This window comes from Canis aureus, chromosome 14 (genome assembly GCF_053574225.1).
Source record: "Canis aureus isolate CA01 chromosome 14, VMU_Caureus_v.1.0, whole genome shotgun sequence".
In the NCBI taxonomy this organism is placed as follows: domain Eukaryota; kingdom Metazoa; phylum Chordata; class Mammalia; order Carnivora; family Canidae; genus Canis; species Canis aureus.
Window position 1 is genome coordinate 45,862,262 of NC_135624.1, and position 24,063 is coordinate 45,886,324.

Here is a 24,063-nt window from a genome sequence, read left to right on the forward strand (position 1 = left end):
GGATGTGATCCTGGAGACCCAGGATCAAGTCCCACATCAGGCTCCCTGCATGGAGCCTGCTTCTCCCTCTGTCTGTCTGTCTATCTCTCTCTCTGTATCTCTCATGAATAAATAACGTCTTTAAAAAAATAAGAGACTATGTTCTGAGGATACAATTTCCAATTTATTAAAAACATCCTAGGAGATAATGGTAACTTGGTCCATTTACATTTAATGTGATTGTTAATATATCGGACATGTCCCCAGGCTATATTATTTTTATCAACGACAGTTAAAATTGTGAGGATAGAAGGGATCACTTACATACGTATTTCATGACTGATAAAAATAAAGAAAAAACTCTACAAAATTACAGTGTATGAACCACAAACACACACACACACAGTAGCAGGAAAGAAAAATGCCAAACTAAGAAAAAAGAAAATTTAAGAAGCATTTATAGATAAACAGTGTCAAATAGTGCTGAAAGATCTTGAGCATAGTTTAGAAAAGAGTTCAGAAGGCAGAGTGCAATGAGCAGAGAAATGAACGGAGGATACAAATGGAGGAAGTTAAAGTACTCTCTCTCCAGAGTTTGTAAATGGCCATTAGGGGACATCAGAGTTTAACCAGTAAAACCTGGAGACTAATTAATATCATTTAGCAAATGCCATGTAAAAAAAAACACCTAAAATGAAGTAGCTTCTAATAGCAACAATTTATTATTCCCTTAGAAGACCCGAGACTGGGGGTCAGCTGATCACATCGGGGCTCTGTTGACCTCAACTGTTCTTGCTTGTGCACCTGTGGGTTTGCTGGCCATGGGCTGATCGAGGCTGCCATTATCTAGGACCACCTGGACGACTCAGCTCTGCTCCATGTGCCTCTTATTTTCCTCCAGGAACCACAAGGCTATCTTGGGCTTATCTTTCCCATGACAATGGTAGAAGTACAAAAGAACAAACCCTAATATCATTTCAAGTCATCACTTGTGTGATGTCTGTTAACGTCCCATTGGCCAAAGCAAGTCACGCGGTTGAATTTAGCGATAAGTGTTACAGCCAGTCATCCAACTCTCAGTGGAAGGGCATTATAAAGTCAAGTGGAAAAAGATGTGGATATAAAAAGGGGTAATGAATGGGGGCCATGACTGTAACCTATCATACTAGCCCGTCCCTTGTGAGAGAAAATTAAAGATTTTTTGTGAATGAATAGTTTGAGAACATCTGAAACTTCATCATGTGATTCTAATGAAAGTTACATGAGTCTAGTATCAGGGAGGCAGGTTGGCTTTAAGTCAGTAATTGTAACTGTAATCAACTGCATTGTACCTTAATGAAGAGACAGACTGAGCACTAACAGGATATTCCACTTAGAGCAGTGGTTCACAAAATGGGGTATGTACATCCTTTTAGATGTAAGAAGAAAATATAGAATCTTTAAGTAAAATTCTTATCTAAATATAAGAAGTAAGTGAAGCTTTGCTAATATAAATAATGATATTGGCACTCTCACTGTGCCCATAAGTTGATGCTGGTCATACATGGAACCCATTCTATGGGAAGAGAAGGCAGAACAGGAATGGTCAAGTGATGTCTCATTCATTTGCTTTCAGGTATTGTGATTTGGATCAGGTGAATGTACAAGTTATAGTATCCAGTTTTGATTAAACTAACTCTAATAAAAATAGACAAATAGTTTCAATAGATCATTGCTAAATGACACCACAGGTTGAAGAAAACACTAATAATTACACATGCACAAGTGAACAAGAACAACAGAGAATATCAGTTCTATGCCTAACAGGAGCTCTCCATTAGCCACATAAAGAATGATGAACTAATCAATTCTAAAAAGAAATCTGAAAGCAAATTTATAATTATCAATGAAGCTATTTAAAATATGGGTTTCCAACCACTGTTTCTTAAGGATGACATTCATCCTCAGCACATATTGTACCTTGAAATACTGGTTACTGTGGCATAAAGCCATTGCAAAGAGCAAGTTGTTTTAAAAACTAAACATTTAGGAGGAGAAGCATCTAGAATTGGTGGATGCATTTTTAAAAATTAGTACGATGGTTCAGTAACAAATGGCCAATGATTCAGTTCTTAAATTTGAATTTATATATCTTTTTCATTTATAACTTATCAAAAGAAGTATTAAACTATAAATTTAGAATCAGATCTTTTATTGCTATTAAAGTACTTAAGAAAAATATTGAAAAAGAATAAAGTACATTTTAAACAGATTAACTGCTAAAAATTATTATGAATAGCAGCAATCTTAAGTGAGAGCAAAAATATCTATTTAATTAATAATTATTTCTGAAATAATATGCATTTTAACACTATATCATTCCAATTTCAGCATTAGTGCTTATCTTATATGTAAACATATTAATAAAAAGTATACAGATATACAATATACAAATACATAAGTAAATACAGTTGATTCACTAGTTTTTGTGATTTTGTTTTCTAGATTAAAATGTTAGGGTAAGGAGACTTTTCAATCAAATAATATTTGTTGCATACCCACTAAGAATAACAGGATTTCCAAATTATTTGCATTTGATCTCCTTAAATGTATATACAATGCGCATTCTCAGTATTTGAAAAGAATTTTCTTGAAAGATTTCTTGAAATAAGCCTCAGGCTTGCCATGAGTGTGTACTAACAGAGTAAGTGCCTGATGTGTGCATTCCAAGAAATTTCCAGAAATAACAAAACAGTGCAACTGCTTTATACAAACTTATATTGGTTTGACCCATGAATTGAGATTCTAAAAGAAATAAATAACAAGAAGATCAGCTACAAAAATCCCTCGGGAAATATACAAACAACAAAGAAGCCAATTTAGAAAGAAACCAAGAAATTCACGAAGCTGGATCCGCATGCAGCTATCCCATGGTCTATGCTCAAGAGCCGTGAATCTGACTGCCGGGTGAGACTGAAAAGTTGAAGAATCCACACACTTCAAGATCTGAAAAATTCTTTACAGGAAATTTCATCCAAGTTCTCTTTTTTATAGATGGAGTTATAGATAAATGGAGTCAGTTTCCTGTTTCCAAGCTTTTGGGGGCAGAACCCAAGGCAAGGATAGAATTTCCAGGCCAGTGTTTTAACTGCCAATAAATAGTCTTCCCAGGATTTGTAATGCAAACAAGGAAATCACTCTTTATCGCACAGTTCATTGTGTAAAGAGGACTTCAGGAACATGTGAACTTAGTGAAGGCAAAGTATTTTGGGGGGCCTGACTACATTAATTATAAGTCAATGCATGTAGCCAATTTCAGAAATATTCTATGTACTCACTGAAACACTACCAAATGGCAGGACTGCTCTTGGGGTGATTTCTCATTCACTCTGATTTACTGAGCATATTTTAAAGTACCAAAATGTGTTTCCCTTCACCCTTTTTTGTTCATCAAGGCTAGCGTCCTCTGAGTACATTTCAAGGAGTGTATTTCTTCTTTAACAAAGAAAAATGTGATTTATGAAGCAGGTATGTAGCTATTAAGGAAACACCACCCTTGGAATATGCAAGAATGGTTAAGCTCACACACTTCCAGCTGGTACTCAAAGGGGTGTGAACAACACGTAGCCCAATATTAGCATTGCAAAACTCGAGAAAGACTGGAGAAGCTTAAGAACAGAGCAGCCCAGTGACAATCAACCCAGTTAATACAAGATCATAAAACCCTATTATGTCAAGAAGCTCACAGAGAGTCTCAGGATACCACAGCTACTGCACGCTCTGCTCTGACCATTGCGTGGGAAGATGTCTGGGCTTCCTCTTTGCAACTAGGGGCCGGGCAAGTTCGAGGAACAAATTAGATACTGATACTACAGATTCAGAACCTGATGGTAGATTATTAAAATATATCTAACCAAAATATCCAAAATGATGAATAGTCACATCAGCTCATTGCAATTCACTTTAATAAAAATTTTATTTCAACTCCGTAATAACCTTATTAAATATGCAAAATATCCTCATTTCACAGGTGGAAGATACTTCAGAAACCACACCCATTTAAAAAGAGAGAGAGAATTCAATTGTGCTTCCTAACACAGTGCCCTTTTTGTTACATTATGCTTAAACACATTAAAAATAATCTTTGGAGGCAGGATGTCAGAGTGAAATCTCCATCTTTTATGGACCAATAAATAGATGTTACTCATGGATTATGGAAGGTTACAGAAAAGACTTTAGTTGCAGAGCTGAGAATGGAGTTTTAGAATCTCTGTCAAAGCCTACTTTCCACATTGAAAACTGACTTAAATGTAAGATCAAAAGAGAACAAAAATAATAAGCAATATAAAATTGGGCTCTGAGGTCAGGTTGATTAGGGTGCTTGACCTTGAGCAGGTTATTTAATCTCACTACTTCAGTTGACCGATCTAGAAAAACGGTGATAGTAATAAAACCTACTTTTTCTTATAAGGATGAAGTGAGGTGATATGTGTAAAGTTCTTAGAAACAGTTCGGATGTCAAGGAAGGTATCCCGATACAAATCGCCTTCAAAATATATTTCTCCCCCCATCCCCCATACTCAACAAAAGGGCAGCCTGACAAGTGAGGGACACCCAGCAGCAAAAGGGAACCAAATAAAGTGCCAGGGGCATGGGCTGAGCCACAGAACATCCATTAAAGAGGAAGCCACTTGGGTTGCTGGTGTTTGGGGCAACAAAGAGGTCACTGAGAAGAAGGCACCAACCCACTCGGAGACAGCCTGAATTTGCCAGCTCTACAAATGGCATTAATTGCCAAGAGAGAGCCAACAGAATAAGCTAAGTAAAAAGAGATGTTCCTCCATTTTTGTCATCTCCTTCCCCTTGCCTCCACTCCGGCAGACCCAGAAAGGGGAGAGGAAGAGTGGACCATAGCCTTGTGCCCACTGCACATCCCATAGCTGTGAACATCAGTGAGAAGAGGAGAGAATTCCTAACCAGCCTAGAAGGCTGATGTTGAAATTGGCCACCACCAGACTCCTTGATATTTGGAAGTGAACAGAAAGCGACAGGATCCCCTCAGGATGCTTGTCACAACGTGGGGAAAGGAGCTCCAAAAATGAAGTGTCGATGAATTGGGTCGGTTGAACTTCTGAAGCCACTGGGTTGGAGTCCAGACACTTTCTTAGAGTCCAAGCGCCAGCATGAGCTCTCCGTCCCCTTCCTCCTCCAGCCTGGTGTCTGGCAGTCCCCACCCTCGCCCTCCACTCTGCCTGGAGCAATACTGACACTGCAGGGCCTCTGACCTGTCGTGTCCCAACTAACTACCCAAACTCCCTGCTCTCTGCTACAGTGGCTCTTCCCTACCAGTCCCTATGTTGGCCAACCTTTACTCCACGCTAACAAGGACTACGATCACCTTCTTCGATGCTGTAAAACACCAGCATCTAACAAACTATGGCCGGAACAGAGGAAACAAACAATAATTAGCCCAGGAACGAATGAACGAGAGGCATCATCAGAAATGAAATGTACCTGTGAACATGGGTGAGAAAAGGAGAGAATTTCTAACCAGCCTAGAAGACTGATGTTGAAGTTGGCCTGCACCAGACTCCTTGATATTTGGAAGTGAACAGAAAGCGACAGGATCTACTCAGGATGCTTGTCATGACGTGGGGAACACGTAACAAGGATTCTGGGCAACAGCTCTAATTCCATAAGGAGAAAGGCATCAGCAGAGGCAGATGCTAGAAAAGTCCTCAGGTGTCTTATACAGCGAAAAGTCACCTGCATGCAATGCCCTAACCCTTAGATCTAACAGGTTTGTCAAGTGTGTATGTTTGCATGTGTGTGTCCCTGTAACTGTATTAAGCGAACCCCCCGGTAGTCTTTTATTTTGTACAGTAGTTACGTTCAAAAGACTGTTGACACAGATCAAAAAAACCATGCATGCCAGCACCAATCCTCCGGGAAAAGAGATCCGCTGTGTTTTAAAGTGTCACTTGGGGGTGGTTTGGGGGCTTTCCTTTTTGGGCAATGGGCTATCATGTCTTCGTGATCTGGATGTGAGTTCTCCTCTAGCCTCATCTTCCCCCTCGCCCCCAGATCCCAGAAAGCCTTCTAGGCTCGAGTCACACTATATTTTTGCATTTTACTAAATTCAACTAGGCCTTCCAATTTGTGCTAAAGCACTCCCCTCGTCTGTCCTCTCCAGTTTATCTTCTTTTCCTAGAAACCCTGTCAGATATAGATATCCTATACCCACATACCCTCTGCTACACAGTCGCCCAGAAATACCTCAATAACAGCATGATCCCACTGTTCCAAAGTTGATAACTCTTCTCCGCTGTTTCCCCACATCACTGTGAACAACTTGAGGACAAGCGCTGGTTATACTTAGGGATTTCGGCTCCCACACTGTGACAGACACAGAGCACGTTCTTAGTAAATCTTGCTGAAATGAACAAACACAACTCACGCCTTGTAGTAGCTCAGACGGCAGTGAAGACCACAGACATGGAAAGGTGTCCATCAGCCACTAGGTAAAGGCCTCAGAGTGTGAGGACGCCACGTGGAAGAGCACAGGGACAAGAAGGACTGACCCTACTTGGAGCGGCCTACAAAGACTCCAGACAAGATGAAATCCGAGCCTGGCCTCGCATAAATGAAAGATCTCCAGTTGGCAGAGGAGGAGCGGAGCAGAACGAGGAAAGGGAGAGACATCTCCGCAGAGTTGTTGAAGATAATGGCATGTTCGAGAAACAGTGAGATGTTCAATGCAATCTTTTTTTTTCAATGCAATCTTTAAAAAATAAAAGCCTCGCTGATAGTTTCAATGCCTTATAGCTACTGCCCTCTGTCTCGCCCCCTCTCCTCAACCATGCTGCTTAAAAAATGTTGCCTCCGCGATTTCTCCATTTCCTCACCTCCCACATGCTCAACCCACTGCAATCTGGTTGCTTTCACCACGATCAGCAAATACCTCCGTGTTCTTAATCTAATGACACATTTGCATCCTCTTCTCGGCTCTTCCATAACATATGACACCGCTGTTCTCTCCCTACCCTTGCAGTGCTCTCTTGCATTGGATTTCAACTTTACTCTCTCGGTGTTGTAGGAAACCGCTGGGAAAATCCTCACCGTGGGATCTGAGACCTTCTGTGTCTGCCAGCAATCTACATGTAATGGTAACCCCTGGAAAATGCACGGGAGTAGCACCAGGAGATGACAGCCATTATTCTGGTCTAAGGCAAACAAATTCTGTGTGACTCCCCAGTAGACAGATTCCACCCTGGAAACCTCTGCAACCTCTGCAATTTTAATTTAATTGAATGTTTAAGATTTTATTTATTTATTCATGAGAGACACACAGAGAGAGGCAGAGACACAGGCAGAGGGAGAAGCAGGCTCCATGCAGGGAGCCTGACGTGGGACTCGATCCCAGGACCCCTGAGCTGAAGGCAGATACTCAAGGACTGAGCCACTCAGGTGTCCTGCAATTTTATTTTTTATTTTTTTTAAATTTTTATTTATTTATGATAGTCACACAGAGAGAGAGCAAGAGAGAGAGAGGGGCAGAGACAAAGGCAGAGGGAGAAGCAGGCTCCATGCAGGGAGCCTGACGTGGGACTCGATCCCAGGACCCCTGAGCTGAAGGCAGATACTCAAGGACTGAGCCACTCAGGTGTCCTGCAATTAAAAAAAAAAAATCACTTCATGTTCAGAAATCATAGCTGTTTATTATTTAGTTTATTTTTTTATTTTTTTTTAAGATTTTATTTATCCATTCATGAGACAGAGAGAGAGAGAGAGAGGCAGAGACACAGGCAGAGGGAGAAGCAGGCTCCATGCAGGGAGCCCGACATGGGACTCGATCCTGGGTCTCCAGGATCAGGACCCGGGCCGAAGGAGGCACTAAACCAGGCACTAAACCACTGAGCCAACCGGGCTGCCCTATTATTTAGTTTATAAAAAGGAATGGGGGAGGGTGGAGGAATGCCCCTCTCCCTAGGAAGTCAAGGGAGCTGTCCCCTGATGTATGTGGTTCCTGCAACCCTCCCTCTTGCAGGAAGGTAGGATGGAGTCAAACTAGTCCCCACTGCCTTTATTTGCCCTCTTTCCCAAAACTGATCCCTCCCCCATCCCCCGCTCCCTAGGTTAGGTTTTACCCTGGGCAAAACCCAGGGACTCTTCCCATTACTAGATGAACACTATCACCTTCAGTATACAGGACCCTACCTTGACCGCCATAAGTCACCCCAATATCTGACTACTGCACATCCCTGCCTCTGACAAGGAATAAAAGGCAGCGGTTTCTAACTTCTGTTGCTAAGGACCAAAACACAGCCGGTTTCAGGGAAGGGGATGCCCCCCTTCATGTTGAAAGACCTCCACGGCCTCTTCCCCTAAAATCTGTTTTATTCTCTTATATTCTCAAGTTTCTGTGAAAGTACAATGACCTTTTCCCTGGAAATCCCTTTCCTGCACAATGTTATGCTTGCTCACGGCTTCCACTACCGTCAGATGGCTCCCCAAACCGTCTGCACCCTAGCCTTTCTCCCAAGCTCTGGACGGATGCCCACACCTTGACATCTCCAATTAAATCTCTCCAGAGACCCCAACTCAGTGTATCCGAAACAGAAGTACTCACCCCCCGAACACCAGAACAATAGCAAAGTGATCTTTTCCTCCTGCGCATCATATCCCAGGGAACGGTGCCATCCCCCCAATCTCTGAAGCTTTCATCCTGCGCTTCCTTCAACCCCTCCATCCAACAGATCACCGAGTCGGACTACTTCTATCATGTGGTGATCTTTCAAAACTTTTCCAGTTTTCCATCTTTCGTACCACTACCTTGGCCCAACCCACAGTCATTCTTGTGTGGAATAAAACAGCTTTCAAAATATTTTTTTTTCCTTTCCCCATCCTCTAATACAAATTATTGGCTGCAGAAAACCTGACTCCATCACATGCTTTCTATATGTACCCAACCCCACCTACCCTAAAATGGCTTTTTTTGCTGCCTCCAGTATAAAGTCAAACACCTTGAAACCTTAAAAAGTCTGTTAAAACCCAGACTGGCATACCCTACAACTAGCAATTATGATCCCACAGATTGTACAGAAACCCAGGAGACAATCCAATCAAGTGTCTACGAATCACATTTTAAGAAACATTATTAAAGACCCTAAGAGGGTACTGAAAAATATCAACTGACTAGCTGAATGCCCTCAACGTCTAATTTCTACCCTTCCAAAATATCAATAACCTTCCAGTAATCAGCCTCTTCGTGCCAACCTCGAGGTGAGTAAATGTGACTAGTCTCCCAGTGGCATACACAGTATTTGCCATGTTTATAACAGGTTTCCTTACGTAGCTACATTTACAAACGACAACTTCTGAGAAGGGTGAACGCCGAAGTCCAGGGCCAATTTTTGACCAAATGTCGAGATCTAGTGACTCTCTAAACCTCCCTATGGTGTTAACCACCAAAATACGTAATATTTATTTCAACAGCGTCTGGTGAGTGTAAGAGACAATGCACTCTGTTTTCAAAGGGACAGAAAAGTATTAACTAAAGGGATTTATTTATTTATTTATTTATTTATTTATTTATTTATTTATTTATTTATTTTAACTAAAGGGATTTAAATGATCAATAAACCAAGGTTACAACTTACCCGACTGCCTGCTTCCTAATAAATAGCCTACGGGGGAAACTCAGCCTCAGAAATCTTGAGGTGACTTCAGAGTTTGCACCGCTCAATTTCCAACACTAACACTTAGCACTGCAAGAAATTACCATTTGGACTGAGGTTCTTAGTTTAGGTTTTAGTGCAGTAATTGGTAGCTACACCACTTATGCCTGAGGAATATGCACACACAGTGAAAATGTTTACTAATATGGGAAAAGACCTATATAGAAACTAAGGAGAAAAGAAAAAACAAAACAACAGAGGAGTGAGTTATAATTTGCTAAAATGCACATGCCTACCACAAACTTTGTCAACTGTCAGCTACCAGTACATTCCCAACTTTAATTACCTTCTTACTCATGAATTTTTTAAATGGTGAAATAAAAGATTTTTAAACTTAATTGCAGACACTGTAATTAGAATCTTTAATTATAATTTAGATCTGCAACTTTCTTTGGACAATTACACTAGTTAATGATTCTGAAATAGCAATGTGTGTGTGTGTGTGTGTGTGTGCGCACGCGTGTGTTCTTTTGGTTCTTAATTCTTTTTGCTATGCTGCTTTTTCCTCTCAGGCTAATGTCACAACAAATCTACATCACTGACCTGAACAAAACGTAGAGGTTTGGATCTCTGCACACTGCATAGAAATAAGCGTGTCAGCTAAGCTATTAAAAGTGAAATTAAATTTATTCTTCACTTTTTTCTCATTACCAAGCTGCTTCTATAAGACATGAGTTATGTATCTTCATGACCACTTGTACATGTGAGTAATAATAATGTGTCTTCCTTCTATATATAATAAATTTCTTCTTCTTTAGAGTGTCACATAGAAGTTTCATTTCTTGGCCATCTATGCTGACATAAATTTAAATGTCTCCTTATTATTTACCTTGCTTTCCAGCAAAAGTAATATTAATATTGCAAATTATTCCATTTGGTCATCATGAAGACCAAATAATCTCTTTTTGTAAAATGTATATATGTGTTTGAGTTCCAACTTTCCTAATAGTTTACAATATGAGTAAGTGTGTGTGTTACATGTGATTAGAGGTTACTCAACTTTAATATTCTCCAGCTTCATCTTTCTTCTTTAGATTTGGACAAATACCAAACAATACCCAACAAATGATGAAACTATCTTTTGTTTCTCACTCAAAATCTTTCCCATATCACACATTATAAACTATACCAATCATTAGTATATTGCCTCTCCGCTCCAAATGCCGGCTCCTTTCCCCTTTCTTTGTGAGATAGCAGGGTGTGTGTGTGTGTGTTCCTTGCCTGTTCATGACGCTTCACCCCAGAAGTAGATGCTGCCTTCTACATTTGCTAGTTTTGTATTACTTAGAGTCTTCTTTTACCCTGTTTTATTATTAAAGCACCTTGTTCTAGTTAATCATTCATTTCATCACAGTTTTCCTGTTTGAACTACTGTTATAGATCCTTTCCTCTGATGGGACTCTGATGACACAGTATGTGACTCTTTGGTGGTCTTGCAATTCATCAGACTTCCTCGAAGCCAACCACTGGTAAGACTGAGTAAACAAGGTGAATAAAGATGGAAATAATGTAGAAAATCTGCCACGACCAAGAGTTCTATAGGACCACGTAAGGCTGGGTAATTCAAGGAGAATGTATCATTAGGAAAAAGGCCTAGGGCCTTCAAGGGTCTCAAGAGCCTACAAGATGTTAAATATGTATTCCATTTTAGGGAATGTCTCTGTATACGAGCGCACATGCACATTCACACACACACACTCCAAAACAGAAAAGGAAAACTAACAAATGAAAGTAAGTGATTTTTTTGTTTAAATGTTTCCAACTACATAATTCCACTCAACCGAATTTAACCTGTGATTTGGATTGTGAGTGCATTTTAATGTTGAATATAATGTGTGGTAGTGTCCCTCCAGATCTGAAGCATATCTGGAAGCCTGTTAATTTTTTTTTTTTTATTTCTTGAGCCAGACTCACAGAAGAGAGCAAAATTTTTAAATTCAATTTAGATGAAGGATTTTTAATTTGTTCTGTTGCTAATGACCACATACCTATCAACAGCTACCAGCTTTTTACTTTCATTTTTTGTGCATCTGCTTGTTAAAATGTACTCTACTTTTAAGAATGACAGCAGTGAACAGAACCACAGACCCATAACCACTAGAAGCATGATTGCCTGATAATGACCGCTTCACTCACACATGGTCCTGTCCCAGTTCCGGGGCATGTTGTCCTTAACCTTCGAGTCTTCAACATCACATGTCAGCATTCCCTGTGTGGCTTTCAACTTGACATCAGTGAATTCCTTATGCTGACTGCTAAGCTTTAATTCTTGCATTAGAATTATAGTGCTTTTCCTATTTTTTTCTTACTTGATTTTTCCCAGAATTTAGGATTTGTAAAAGCATGTACATTTCCCAACAAACACCTGCAAGGAATTTCTAGATGGGAAACACTAAATGTACGATCAGTTTCTTTTCTTTTTTTTCTTTTTACTCTAAACTTCAGCTTTACTAAGGTATAATTGACAAATAAAATTATAAGCTCTCTCAAGTGTACACAGTAGTGACTGGTTTATATACATTGTGAAAGCGTTCCCCCATCTAGTTAATTAACACATCAATCAATTTATATTTATCTTTCTGTGTGTGTGTGAAAACATTTAAGCTCTGCTCTCTTAGCAAATTTCAACTATACAATAGTGTTATTAAATACAGTCGCCATGTTTTACATTAGAGCCTCAGACCTTTTTCATCATCTTGTAGCTGAAAATCTGTACTCTTTTACCAATCTCTCCCTATTTCCCCACCCCTAACCCCTGCCAACTACTTATCTCCTCTCGGTTTCTGAGTTTGACTTTAAAAAAATTTATTCTGCATGTAAGTGAGATCATGCAGTATTTGTCTTCCTCTGCTTGGCTTATTTCACTTAGCATAATACCTTCAAGGTCCATCCATATTGCTGCAAATTCAGGTTTTTGTTTTTTTTCCATGGCCAAAAGTACTCACATATATGATATATGAATCATATATGACTTAAATATGTGTGTGTGTGTGTGTGTGTATATATATATATATACACACACACATATATATATTTATATATATATAAAATGTTTCTATATCTTGGCTCCTGTGAATAATGCTGCAACGAACATGGGAGTGCAGAAATCTCTCTGAAATCCTGCTTTCATTTCCTTGTAATATATACTCAGAAATGGAATTAATGTATCATAGAATAGTTCCCTTTTTAACTTTTGAGAAACCTCCTTGCAGTTTTCCATAGTGGCTACACCAATTACATTTTCACCAACAGTGTATAAGGATTCCTTTCCTCCACATCATAAATACTTATCTCCTATCTTTATAATGACAGCCATACTAACAGGTGTAAGGTCATATCTCATGGTAACACTGATTTGAATTTTCCTGATGATTAGTAATGTTGAGTACTTGTCATGTATCTGTTGGCCATTTGTACCTCTTTGTAAAAACTTCTGTTCAGTTTGTCTTCCTTTTCTAAATTGGATTGTTTGTTTTTACTATTGAGTTGTGTCAGTTCTTTATTTACTTTGGCTATTAACCCCTTATCAGATATATGATTTGCAAATATTTTCTCCCATTGTGTAGGTTGCCTTTCCATTTTGCTGATGGTTTCTTTTGCTGTGAAAAAGCTTTCCAGTTTGATGTGGTCCCATTTCTTCAATTTTACTTTTTTTTTTTTTTCATTTATTTATGATAGTCACACAGAGAGAGAGAGGCAGAGACATAGGCAGAGGGAGAAGCAGGCTCCATGCACCGGGAACCTGACGTGGGATTTGATCCCGGGTCTCCAGGATCACGCCCTGGGCCAAAGGCAGGTGCTAAATCGCTGCGCCACCCAGGGATCCCCAATTTTACTTTTGATGTCAGATCCAAAAACCCCTTACTAAAGACTGATGTCAAATGTCTTCTCTTCCATGGAATATTTTCTTCTAGTGGTTTTATGGTTTCAATTGTTCTGTTCAAGTCTTTTATCCATTTTGAGTTGAAGCTATCTGCTTTCTAAGTGTGTGCTAGTAATCTGACCGTATGGTCAGAACAAAGAGGAGGAGGATTAGTCTAATCCATTGCCACCACTGGAAAAAAGTCACCTTATACATTTTGCCTAAATTATATGAATGAGTTTATCCAAAACCTCCAGAAAATAATCATTTCGTGTGTCTAAAAGAAGTATATGTTTTTCTATTTTTGATTTTTAGGTAGGATAATTCCCTTGGCAAAAACAATAAAAAACAAAAACCATTAAAAGTAACTGGAGCATTAATATACACAGCACAAAATACACAACACTGAAAACTTTGATATCTGGAGTTCTATATTATTTGCCTTTCTGTTTTGGCTGGTAGTAAGACACCAACGGTAACCATAAAAGAGCATCTTTTATTACATCTTGCTGGTTTTTCAGTGTCAGATGAAGTTCTGACTCTCCTTGATTCCACGTAGAGGAATTCCACCTCTACGTAGAGGAATTCCACCTCTACGTAGAGGTTAGGTGCTCATTCTCACTGTGACTTTCTAGTATTTGGAAGCATCTACTGAGACAAAGTGCACAGATACATTGTCTTTACAGACAACCAATAATGTTTGGAATACATATTCTTGCTAAATATGTCTTTCATGTCTTAAAGTTTCCATACACTTAAAATTGACCTATGGAAAGAGGCAGATTAATCTCTTCCATCACAGTAGAAGATACTACAAGGGAGGGGGAGGGATTATGTTGAAAGTAGGACTTTTTTTTCTGTTGCTGTGGAATTGTGGTTAAGGCCTGGAGTTAAGAGGGGAAAAAAAGCACTTAAATCTTCACATTAGAATTTGAAAGAACTTCAAAGACCTGCCAGTGTTTGGGTATCAACCATGTCCCCAAAATGAGAGGTCATTACCCCTGTGCCACTTTATATTCTCAGCCATCCAAATCAATTTAAGAAAAGGACTATGAATTCAGAGAAGTGACTGCGATGGAAGACAAAGCAAAATTTTTAAATAATAGACGTGGCGTATCTGTTTCCTAAAGAAAAGGCAGAGAGGTCCCAATAAATTGGCTAATGTTTACTGATGTCTGCATTAAAGGAAAACTTCGTTTTTGTGTGTTTATCCTGGTGAAAAACTGCCAAACTTGGTGTCCTGACCCTTGGGTTGTCGGAGAGAGGCAAGAAGTGAGGGAAAGGTGACATGATGGAGGATGACCAGGCAAAGGAAGGATAAAGGCATTTCCTCTAATTCTCATTTCCTGGGTCATAAGGAAGGTGAATGTAAAGTATTTCAACAAAAATGTCTATAACTGAGCACTACAGTAAGCAGTAGAGATGGAAGACGGACTACTAAAATTTTGATGCTTAATCAATAATTATCTATGATGTTGCTAGCCTGCTAACTTTCTAACCCAGCAGACCAATTTCCCTCTTACCTATCTCATTTTAAAGAAAAATAAATACCAATTTCATTGAACCTGAGAATGTCAAGTTCTCATTTTCTTTAGATCGATTTACATATGCCTACTAAGTATGTAGCTTGTAGGTACAGTGTGTGTTTAGAAAATGTGAGATGGACCCACCTCACTTAATGCCAATGGAAGATCTGCATTTCTAGCCCTGATCTTAAGTATATTCTGTTAAGAAGCGACCGTCTGATAAACTTTACAGATTTTACTTATCAAAGTCCAAGCAGGTCCTTGAATCCTAGAAAATGATTCTCAGTAAAATAACTATTTGTATTTAACTAATTTTTTACCACACTGTAGCTAGGTAGACAAACTCTGTAAGGAATGTAAAATGTAAAGGGTTAATATAAACACTCAAGCAGGAATAGCATTCCACTGAAACAAACAAAAATCCTTAACTTTCCAAATATTTGGATGGACTCGACATGAGACAGACGCATAATTCTGTAATACTAAAAATACTGGTTTATTCTAACCTCCCCCCATATAATGGGAACACAATGTGAAGAAAAAATACTGTTTAATGAAAAACTCACCATATCTGTGTCTGAGACAGGGCCAAAACTGGTCACGTAGATGTTAGTGAAGACTTCAGTAATACTGTCTGATATGAGAAAAAGAGATTAAATATAGATAATATATAACGAGAGCCACTGAAAGAGACGGTATCAAGTACATGGAATGACTAGAAAGCTGTGCGTTATTTAGGAATATTGCTTTTTACTTTCTTTTCAACCTTTACAAACAAAAATTTCTGTATTACTCAATTATTTCATAGGTTCTCACAATCCTAAATGCTAAATGCCTAGAAGTATTATGACATTCTTACTTGGAAACTACACTTGATTTAGACATATTCTGTTTTAAACATATTTCTGAGAATTAATAGTTTCTCAAAATCTGTCTTAACTGAACCAGTTTATAAAAAATTTACTACCAGTACTAAAAATAAAGTGTGGTTAGTAGGGTTACTATTTGATATAGTCCTAAATTTGATTTTTAACTAAATATTTCAGATGGTATTTCATGACGGTAGAGGTTTTGTTTGTAGATTGTCAATAAGTACATCTTCTCAATAGAGCATAGAAATGAATTGTTAATTACTATAAATACGATCACTCAGTGACAAAAAAATAAAAGCAGTTAACTGACATCAATCACAATGGATTACTTCCAAACTTGCCTTTAAAGGTATTTACGAATGTATGAAACATTAAGCTCGACTTGAATTAGGTTCAAAGTTATATAACTTACTAACTGTAACACAATTAACTAGATGGCTCTTTTAACCAGGTGATTTGGATCTTTGATTTTTAAAAAAGCCAAATGGTGACAGTGGAAAGGCTCAAAGAAAAGACTAAAAAAGAAAAATTCTTCCAATGTACTTATAGGAAAAAACAATAATACATCCTTTTTTTTCCCCCCCTCTGGTTGAGTGCTGCCTTATTGATTGATTGATTGATTGGTTTGTTTATTTATTTATTTATTTATATTGGAGTTCAATTTGCCAACATGTAGCATATCACCCCCAGTGCTCATCCTGTCAAGTGCCCCCCTCAGTGAATAATACATCCTTAATTTCTATCATCACAAACTGAATGTCTCATCCTCTGTCCAATTTGTAATCCCACAGAAACAATATCACAAAATATTTTTAATATTATACTGGACACTGATTCACAATCATGAAGGAGAGAGTAATTAAACTAATTCTGGAATATTGTATCCACTAAGGCCAAAATAAAAAGCAACAAGGATTTTGAAACATCACAGCAGACTTTGAAGGCTGATGCTTCACATGACTTGAAATATAACAATCTGCATGATAGACCTAGAGGTAGATTCTGTTACCATCCCAATACATATGCACACAGATGCACACAGAGACACGTAAGGAAAAGCGCCCAACGACCCTCACTTGGTAGAGCAAATAGAGCCAGGCTTCAGAACCCAGGCAATGTGGCTCCTAAGCTCTCAGGGTAAACCACAGTCAATAATACTACACTTGAACCTAAAAGTGTTTTCTCATTAGCCACATATTTCTATTCACCATAATACTCTGCACCAAAAACATAGTGTTCCAAATAAATGTATTTATTCAACTTTATTATTTTATATTCTATTTTCTTTCAAAAATCTTTTTTCATTAAATTTTACCATAACATTCATTTGGGACAATAAATATATTCATAAAGCTAATTCTCAGCTGCCAGCTGCCCTGAAGACCTGCACAGGGTCAGCTTCGTGGGCATGCAGCTTGTGTGGTGTCACACAGCCCTGTGCTCAGACGAGCCCCGTGCGTGGTTTGGTGTTCTGCTTTTGCTCTCTTGAAATTCTTAATTATCTTTTGAATAAAGGGCCCTGCATTTTCATCTTGGACTAGGCCTCACACATCATGCAGCTGGTCCTGGACGTGAATGATATGTGCTATTAGAAAGGAATTATGAAAATGGGACTCGAGTTGGTTTGCTTTTTCCTCTTACTCATTCCAAATCAATACTGTCACACCTATTCCATAAACAATCCAATAAAACTTTAAGTCACTACAGATATTGATTTTAAATGTTCCAGGAAAGGAAAATGTAAACATTGAGGGAGGGAGTCTTCAGCCAAAGAGAGGCAGATAAAATTATTCTCTGTAGTCTGGAGTAGCAAAACTAGAGAAGAAAGATGACAAAATGTGTGAATATATTCATGCTAAGGACATGAAGAATATCCACTTTATGACGAATGGCAAGTAAAGGGTAAGGGAGAGTGTTCCCAGTACCTCGTGGCTACAGGGAAGTGGCAGCTAAGAATCCAAAGAGAAACGTAAGATTACCCTCAAAGCTCTAGGCAGCAAGAGCAACACCTAAAGACACAGAACACAGATATGCAAAATTACCTTAAGTAAATGATTTCATGGTTTATCGACTTCATAAGCACAGTGAGAGAGCTGTATGCACTGCAAGGAATATTCTCCAGCTAAGCAAGTTCAATAAAAGGAAGGTCAGCAAGGCAAACACTGACCATGAATACCCAATAGCTGTAAGACTGAGAAAGGGACTCCTGGTTGTTGCAATAGAGTTGCCAACAATCAACATGAATTGGTAAAATAGTTTTGTGTGATGACTGCAAATATTTGACACATCTATTCAAAACATTATCTTTTATTATGATTTGGCTTTCCATAAGAGAAGAGAAGGGAAAGGAAAGGAAGCAGAAGAAGTAAGATTTTATGAATATCGGTTATTTGGGGATCTTGCGACACTAATTTGTCAAAAATCCATAATAGCTTCTGGTCAACTTTTATTTTCCAGTATGCGTTTAGCGCAAGGCCGAATTGTGTTGCTAACTAATGCCTGTTATAATATTCTGATGGACAGATGTCCATCACAGAGTAAATAAATGGACTGACCACATTCTGGTGGCCCTTCAGTCTCTTCTTCGCTTTAAGTACCACGAGTTACCTTCTCGAGTTCCGATCACATTGAGTGGACCCACCTTGCACGGCCCGGACTCAGAGCCTTCACCTTGGCTACTGTTTCTCTCCCTTCCCTTGAGGTGATCGCTTACCTGCCTTTAAGTCTCTATTTAAATGTCCTCTCTCCAGGTCAGAGGTTCACTACACCCCTTGTATAATGAAGTTGGCTTCCTTCATTTCCTCCCCGACACTTCATTTTTGCATAAACTCTTTAAAATTTGCCATTATTTTCATGCCTTAATGTGTTTTCACTCATTTGGGGGTTTTGTTTGGTGCATCTCCCCAACCAGGATTCAGATGCATGAAAAGACGACGACTATGTCACCTCTGTCCACTGTCCTATCGCTAGTCCTCAGCACAATGACTGCCACATATTACATGTTTTGTGTTTGGATTGACAAATAATTTCTAATTACAGTTCATGTCGAATATATTACCTTTTCCCCCAAATATTTCACCAACATTACAAATGGCCATGAATGGCTGAATGGGGACCATCACTGGTGAAGTTAGAGCCCAAACTGTCCATTGACAGAAGGAGGCTGAAAGCCTATGGAACAGGATACTAGTGAAGAAACTTAAACCAAGCAAATGGAAAGAATGTATTTAGAGAAAGCCCTATTTCAGTGGAAACCAAAATTTAACTTTTGAGCAAACAGTAAGTGGCTTTTAACAGAAATGTATACCATGAGTTACCTCAAAATAATTGTTCATAAGCTAAATTCTTAGTTTTAGAAATGCCAACAGCATAATATGCAAAAGAGGATCTTCCATACAGATTTTCCAAAGGCAAAATACCCCGAGGTTAATAAGAAGTACTTGAGGAGAAATAAGGACTGCATGTGGTAAACATAAAAGGTGTGATCCTTAGGAGCAATCATCCAATTCCAGATTTGAAAGGCAGCTATCATAGAAGAGAGAGAAAGGGGACTAACCTTTTCACAGTTACAGAGGGGGTTTCTAATGGTTTCTAATGTATCCTATTATTTTCCTTCTTTTAAAACTGACCTTAATTTTGGCAAACATGAAGATTTGATGAAGCCGGCCATGAAATAAATCCTACTATTCTCTGTACTCTTCTGAATAGGTGTACTTGATAGAAAGAAAAATAATAAATGGCCCTGAAAGATCTCCAAAATGAATGAAAAAATAACTTCAAGAAGGGCTCACATTAACTGATAAAAAATGTTTCTTCATTGGATAATCAGTCAGTATTTAACAAAATTAAATTGTCATGTAAATTTTAGTCAACATACAGTGCAGTACCAGTTTCTGGAGTAGAATTCAGCGGTTCATCGCTTACATACAACACCCGGTGCTCATCATCACAAGTGCTCTCCTGTATAAATAAACTGGTACCCAGCTAACCCACCCCCTCCACCCACATCCCCCATCCACCCTCAATTTGTTCTCTATCATTAAAAGTCTCTTGTGATTTGTTTCCCTCTCTCCTTCCCCCCCCTTTTTCCATGTGTCCTTCTGTTTTGCTTCTTCAATTCCACATATGAGGGAAATCATACGTTATCCATCTTTCTCTGATTGACTTCTTTTAGCATAATACATTCTAGTGCCATCCGTGTCACTGCAAATACCAAGATTTCATTCTCTGTGATGACTAATATTCATTATATATATACATATATCATATATATGATATATTTGATATATTATATATATGTGTGTGTGTGTGTGTGTGTGTGTATATATATATATATATATATATATATATATATATATTATATATATACCAAACTTACTTCCAAAAATCCTTTGCAAATAGTTCAGTAGGAAGATAAGTAGGAAGACTGGGGTATCAGGTTCCTTGCATCAAAGGTATCAAGGGTATCTCTTGCATCAAAAGAGACCTGATGTGCCACAACGTTGAGAATATGACCTCTCTCTCCATGGCAGCAGGGCACTGACTGAAGGACTCTGGGAGAATCTTACCTGCAAGGCTACTGTACTAGAAATGTTGTTATATTCATAACAGTGAGCAGCCTGAATCAGAGGAGACTGAAGACAATCTATCCAATTTGGAAGATGTTACAATCATCAAAGCAAAAGGGAAAACATGATATTGAGGAAAGGAAAGTGTAGAAATCAAGGGAATAAAGTTCGAGTTTTTTTTAAAGTAGTATTATTAGAAGATGCTGAAATAGGCCCTTTTTATTTGACTGGTATAAACTATCTGTAGAGCCTGGAAATGAACAGTTGCAGTAGAACAAGCGCATAAAACAACAAAAAACGTAAAACATGCAAGAGGACCAACCTTAGAAATCATTATACCTCAACGGGGTACATCAACCATTCTATTTTTTTTAAAGATTTTATTTATTTTTAGAGCAAAAGAGTGCCTGTGCAAGGAGGAAAATGGGAGAGGGACAGAGAGGGAGGGAGAGCATCTCAAGCCGACTCTGTGCTGAGAGCAGAGCCCGACCTCACCATCCTGAGATCACAACCTGAGCCAAAACCAAGACTTGAACATTTAACCAACTGAGCCACCCAGGTGCTCCCTAAATTTTTATCAAATCCTATTTTGAAGTGCAACTGTTTCACATTTCTCCCTGGCTTTGTATGTTCATTGACTTGCCATGTTTACTGTTTGCTGCTTAATATCTACTAATAGGGTAGACACGAGCCACATGTGGCTATTTGAATTTAATTTCAATTAGTTAAAATAAAATACCTGGTTCCTCCTATATACCAGCCATATTTTATCCACCTGTCACTATTGCTACCGCAATGGATAGCCAAGATGAACATTCCCATCATCACAGAGAGTTCTGGTCTACATTCACCCTCTAGAAGTTAAGCTCCATGAAGACAGGGACTTTTGCTCAGAAAAGTAAAAACCCCGCACAGAAAAATCTCTGACAACATTGATAATTTTTTGTCAAGTCAACGAATGAATGATCACTCTTAGTTCAGAGTCAGTTTCGATAGACATAGCCTCTGCTCTCATAATGCTGTAGCCTGGTGAAGAGAGATACTACGCAAAATCAAATAAATACCCACTTACTGACAGGATAATATGCTCTGAGAACGTGTAAGAAAAGACTCCCTCTCCTGGAAACACTTTCTTCACTTGATTTCTGCAGCAACCCAATCTCTTGATTTTATTCCAGCCTTACTGGTTGCCTTACTCCTGTGCCAACATCTTGTTAATATTGGATCGTCCCAACGTTCAGTTCTTGGTCTTCTTTATTTATACTTCTTGATGATTTATTCCATGTAGTCAAGGACTTCTGAAATTCTATTTTAAGTCAGAGCTGTCTTCTAAAGTCTAGACTCCTAGATGTAACCGTCCAGCTGACATTTCCACATGGCTACCTGACAAGTTTCTCAAACTTATCATATGCCAAACAAAAATGATTTTTTTTCTCTCCAAAACCCATCACACTAATGACATTCCCTGTGGTATCTGACTGTTGTTCCAATGCTCTGGGCCACAGATCTTGGTTTCATTCACAAATTCTCTGTCTGCAACAGGAAGTCTGGCTGGCTCTCCAACCAGATATCTATAATCCAACAACTTCTCACCTCTTCTACGTTACTACTGTGAAAGCTACCATCATCTCTATAGTAACAGTGCTTCCGCTCATCCACCCAAATAGTTTATTTTTTTTAATAATACCTTTCCTGAGATATAATTCACATCATATAAAACATACTCTTTTTAAAGTGTACAATTCAGTGGTTTTTAGGATAGAGTTGTACATCACTACTATCTAGCGTTAGAACATTTTCATCATCAGAGAGAAACCCTGCACAGATTCCCTAACCTCCCTCCCTCCAGGCTCTGAGAACAAATATTTCAGCTTCTGAGTCTACGGATTGGCGTAATCTGGACGTTTCATATAAATGAAATCCCTTCTATTCCTAGTCTATAGGGAGGTGTGGTTTTTTTTTTAACTGATGAATAAGTTGGATTTTGCCATATACTTTTTATGAAATACGCATATGCTCACAAATCAGTTGCCCTTTTTTCTATAAATATGATTATGTTACACCAATTTATTTTCATGCATTAAAACAATTTGCATCCCTGGAATAAGACTCACTTGGTTTGGGTGAATAGCTTTTTCTATGTTGCTGGATTTAATTTCTTAGTATTTTCTTGAGCGTTTGTATGCAAAACTATGTTCACAAGGGATATTAGTCTGCGGTTTTCCTTTCTTACAATGTCTTTGTCTCATTTTAGTATCAGAGTAATACTAGACTAATAGAACGTGCTGAGAAGCATTCTCTTCTTTATTTAAGGAGAATTTAAGAAGTATTGGTGTTAACTCATAAATATTTAGTAAGATTCATCAGTGAATCCATATAAACCTATGATTTGCTTTGACAAATGTTTAATATCATTATTAATTATCTCTCTTTTCTCATATAAGTTTATTTAGATTTTCTATTTCGTTTTGAGTTAGTTTTGGTGGTTTGAATCTTTCTATGAAGCTGTCCATTTCATCTAGGTTATTTAACTTGATGTCAGACAAATGCAAAACAAATATATTCCCCCTCAGGATTTCTGTAGGATCATAGCAGCATTATTTACAACAGCCAAGATAGGGAAGCAACCCAAGTGCCCATCAATAGATAGATGAACGGATAAAGTAGTTGTGTAGTTGTGGTGTGTATCGTCTTTATCCATTCAACTTTCTATATATATGTATGTATATATATACATATACTCACACACATATGATAGAATATTATTCAGATATAAAAAAGAAAGATCTTGCCATTTGCAATCACATGGATGGACCTAGAAGGTATTATGCTAAGTGAAATAGGTCAGACACAAAAAGACAAATACTGTACGATTTCATTTATACATGGAATCTAAAAAACAAAATGAACAAACAAATCCTAACAGACTTTCAAATACAGAGGAAAAACTGGTGGTTGCCAGAGGGAAGGTGGGTGGAGGGATGAGCAAAATAGAAAAAGGGGATTAAGAGGCACAAACTTTAAAAAAAAAAAAAAAACCCTCATAAAAGAACATGAGCCAGGAAATTAGCCAGGAAGGAGAGTCCAGCGGAGTAGTGGAATCAAAAGTAGAGGAGAATATGGTGTCCCAAAGGCTAACGATAAGAACGTTATAAAGGTGGGGAGCCTGGCTGGCTCATTTGGTTAAGCATTCAACTCTTGATTTCAACTCAGGTCATGATCGCAGGGTCGTGAACTCAAGGTGGTGACATCAAGACCCATGTGGGGCCCTGTGTTCAGTGCTCAGACTGAAATCTCCCTCTCCCTGTCCCTCTGCCTCTCCTGCTCATGCTCTCTCTCAAATAAATAAATACATCTTTTTTTTTTTTTTTTTAAGAGTGTTACAAAGGCAATTTAAGGCCTTATGAAGAAGAGAGTGATGGGCAGTCGCTTCTGCTGAGGGATCAAGCAATGTGAGGTCTGCAATCCCTACTGTGCTTGGAGACCTGCGAGCCATTGGTGCAAGAAAGAAGATGCGCAGAGGCCAGGGGGGTGCGAGAG

General features: G+C 38.5%; 1 protein-coding gene across 20 annotated transcripts in view; it reads right to left on the bottom strand.

Annotated features, from left to right (window-relative positions):
* The window catches only part of GABRA2 (gamma-aminobutyric acid type A receptor subunit alpha2), a 162,046-nt gene that overhangs the window by 94,935 nt on the left and 43,048 nt on the right, over window positions 1–24,063 (bottom strand). For 19 of the 20 annotated variants that reach the window (XR_013352152.1, XR_013352151.1, XR_013352150.1 and 16 more), the window contains one exon: window positions 15,650–15,717. The exons of the other annotated variant lie outside the window; for it this stretch is intronic. Coding sequence is in view for 12 of the 19 variants with exons in the window: in XM_077847903.1 (XP_077704029.1) it covers window positions 15,650–15,717 (68 nt within the window). In the remaining 7 variants the exon portion in view is untranslated. The remainder of the gene's footprint in view (window positions 1–15,649; window positions 15,718–24,063) is intronic. 20 annotated transcript variants of the gene reach the window in all.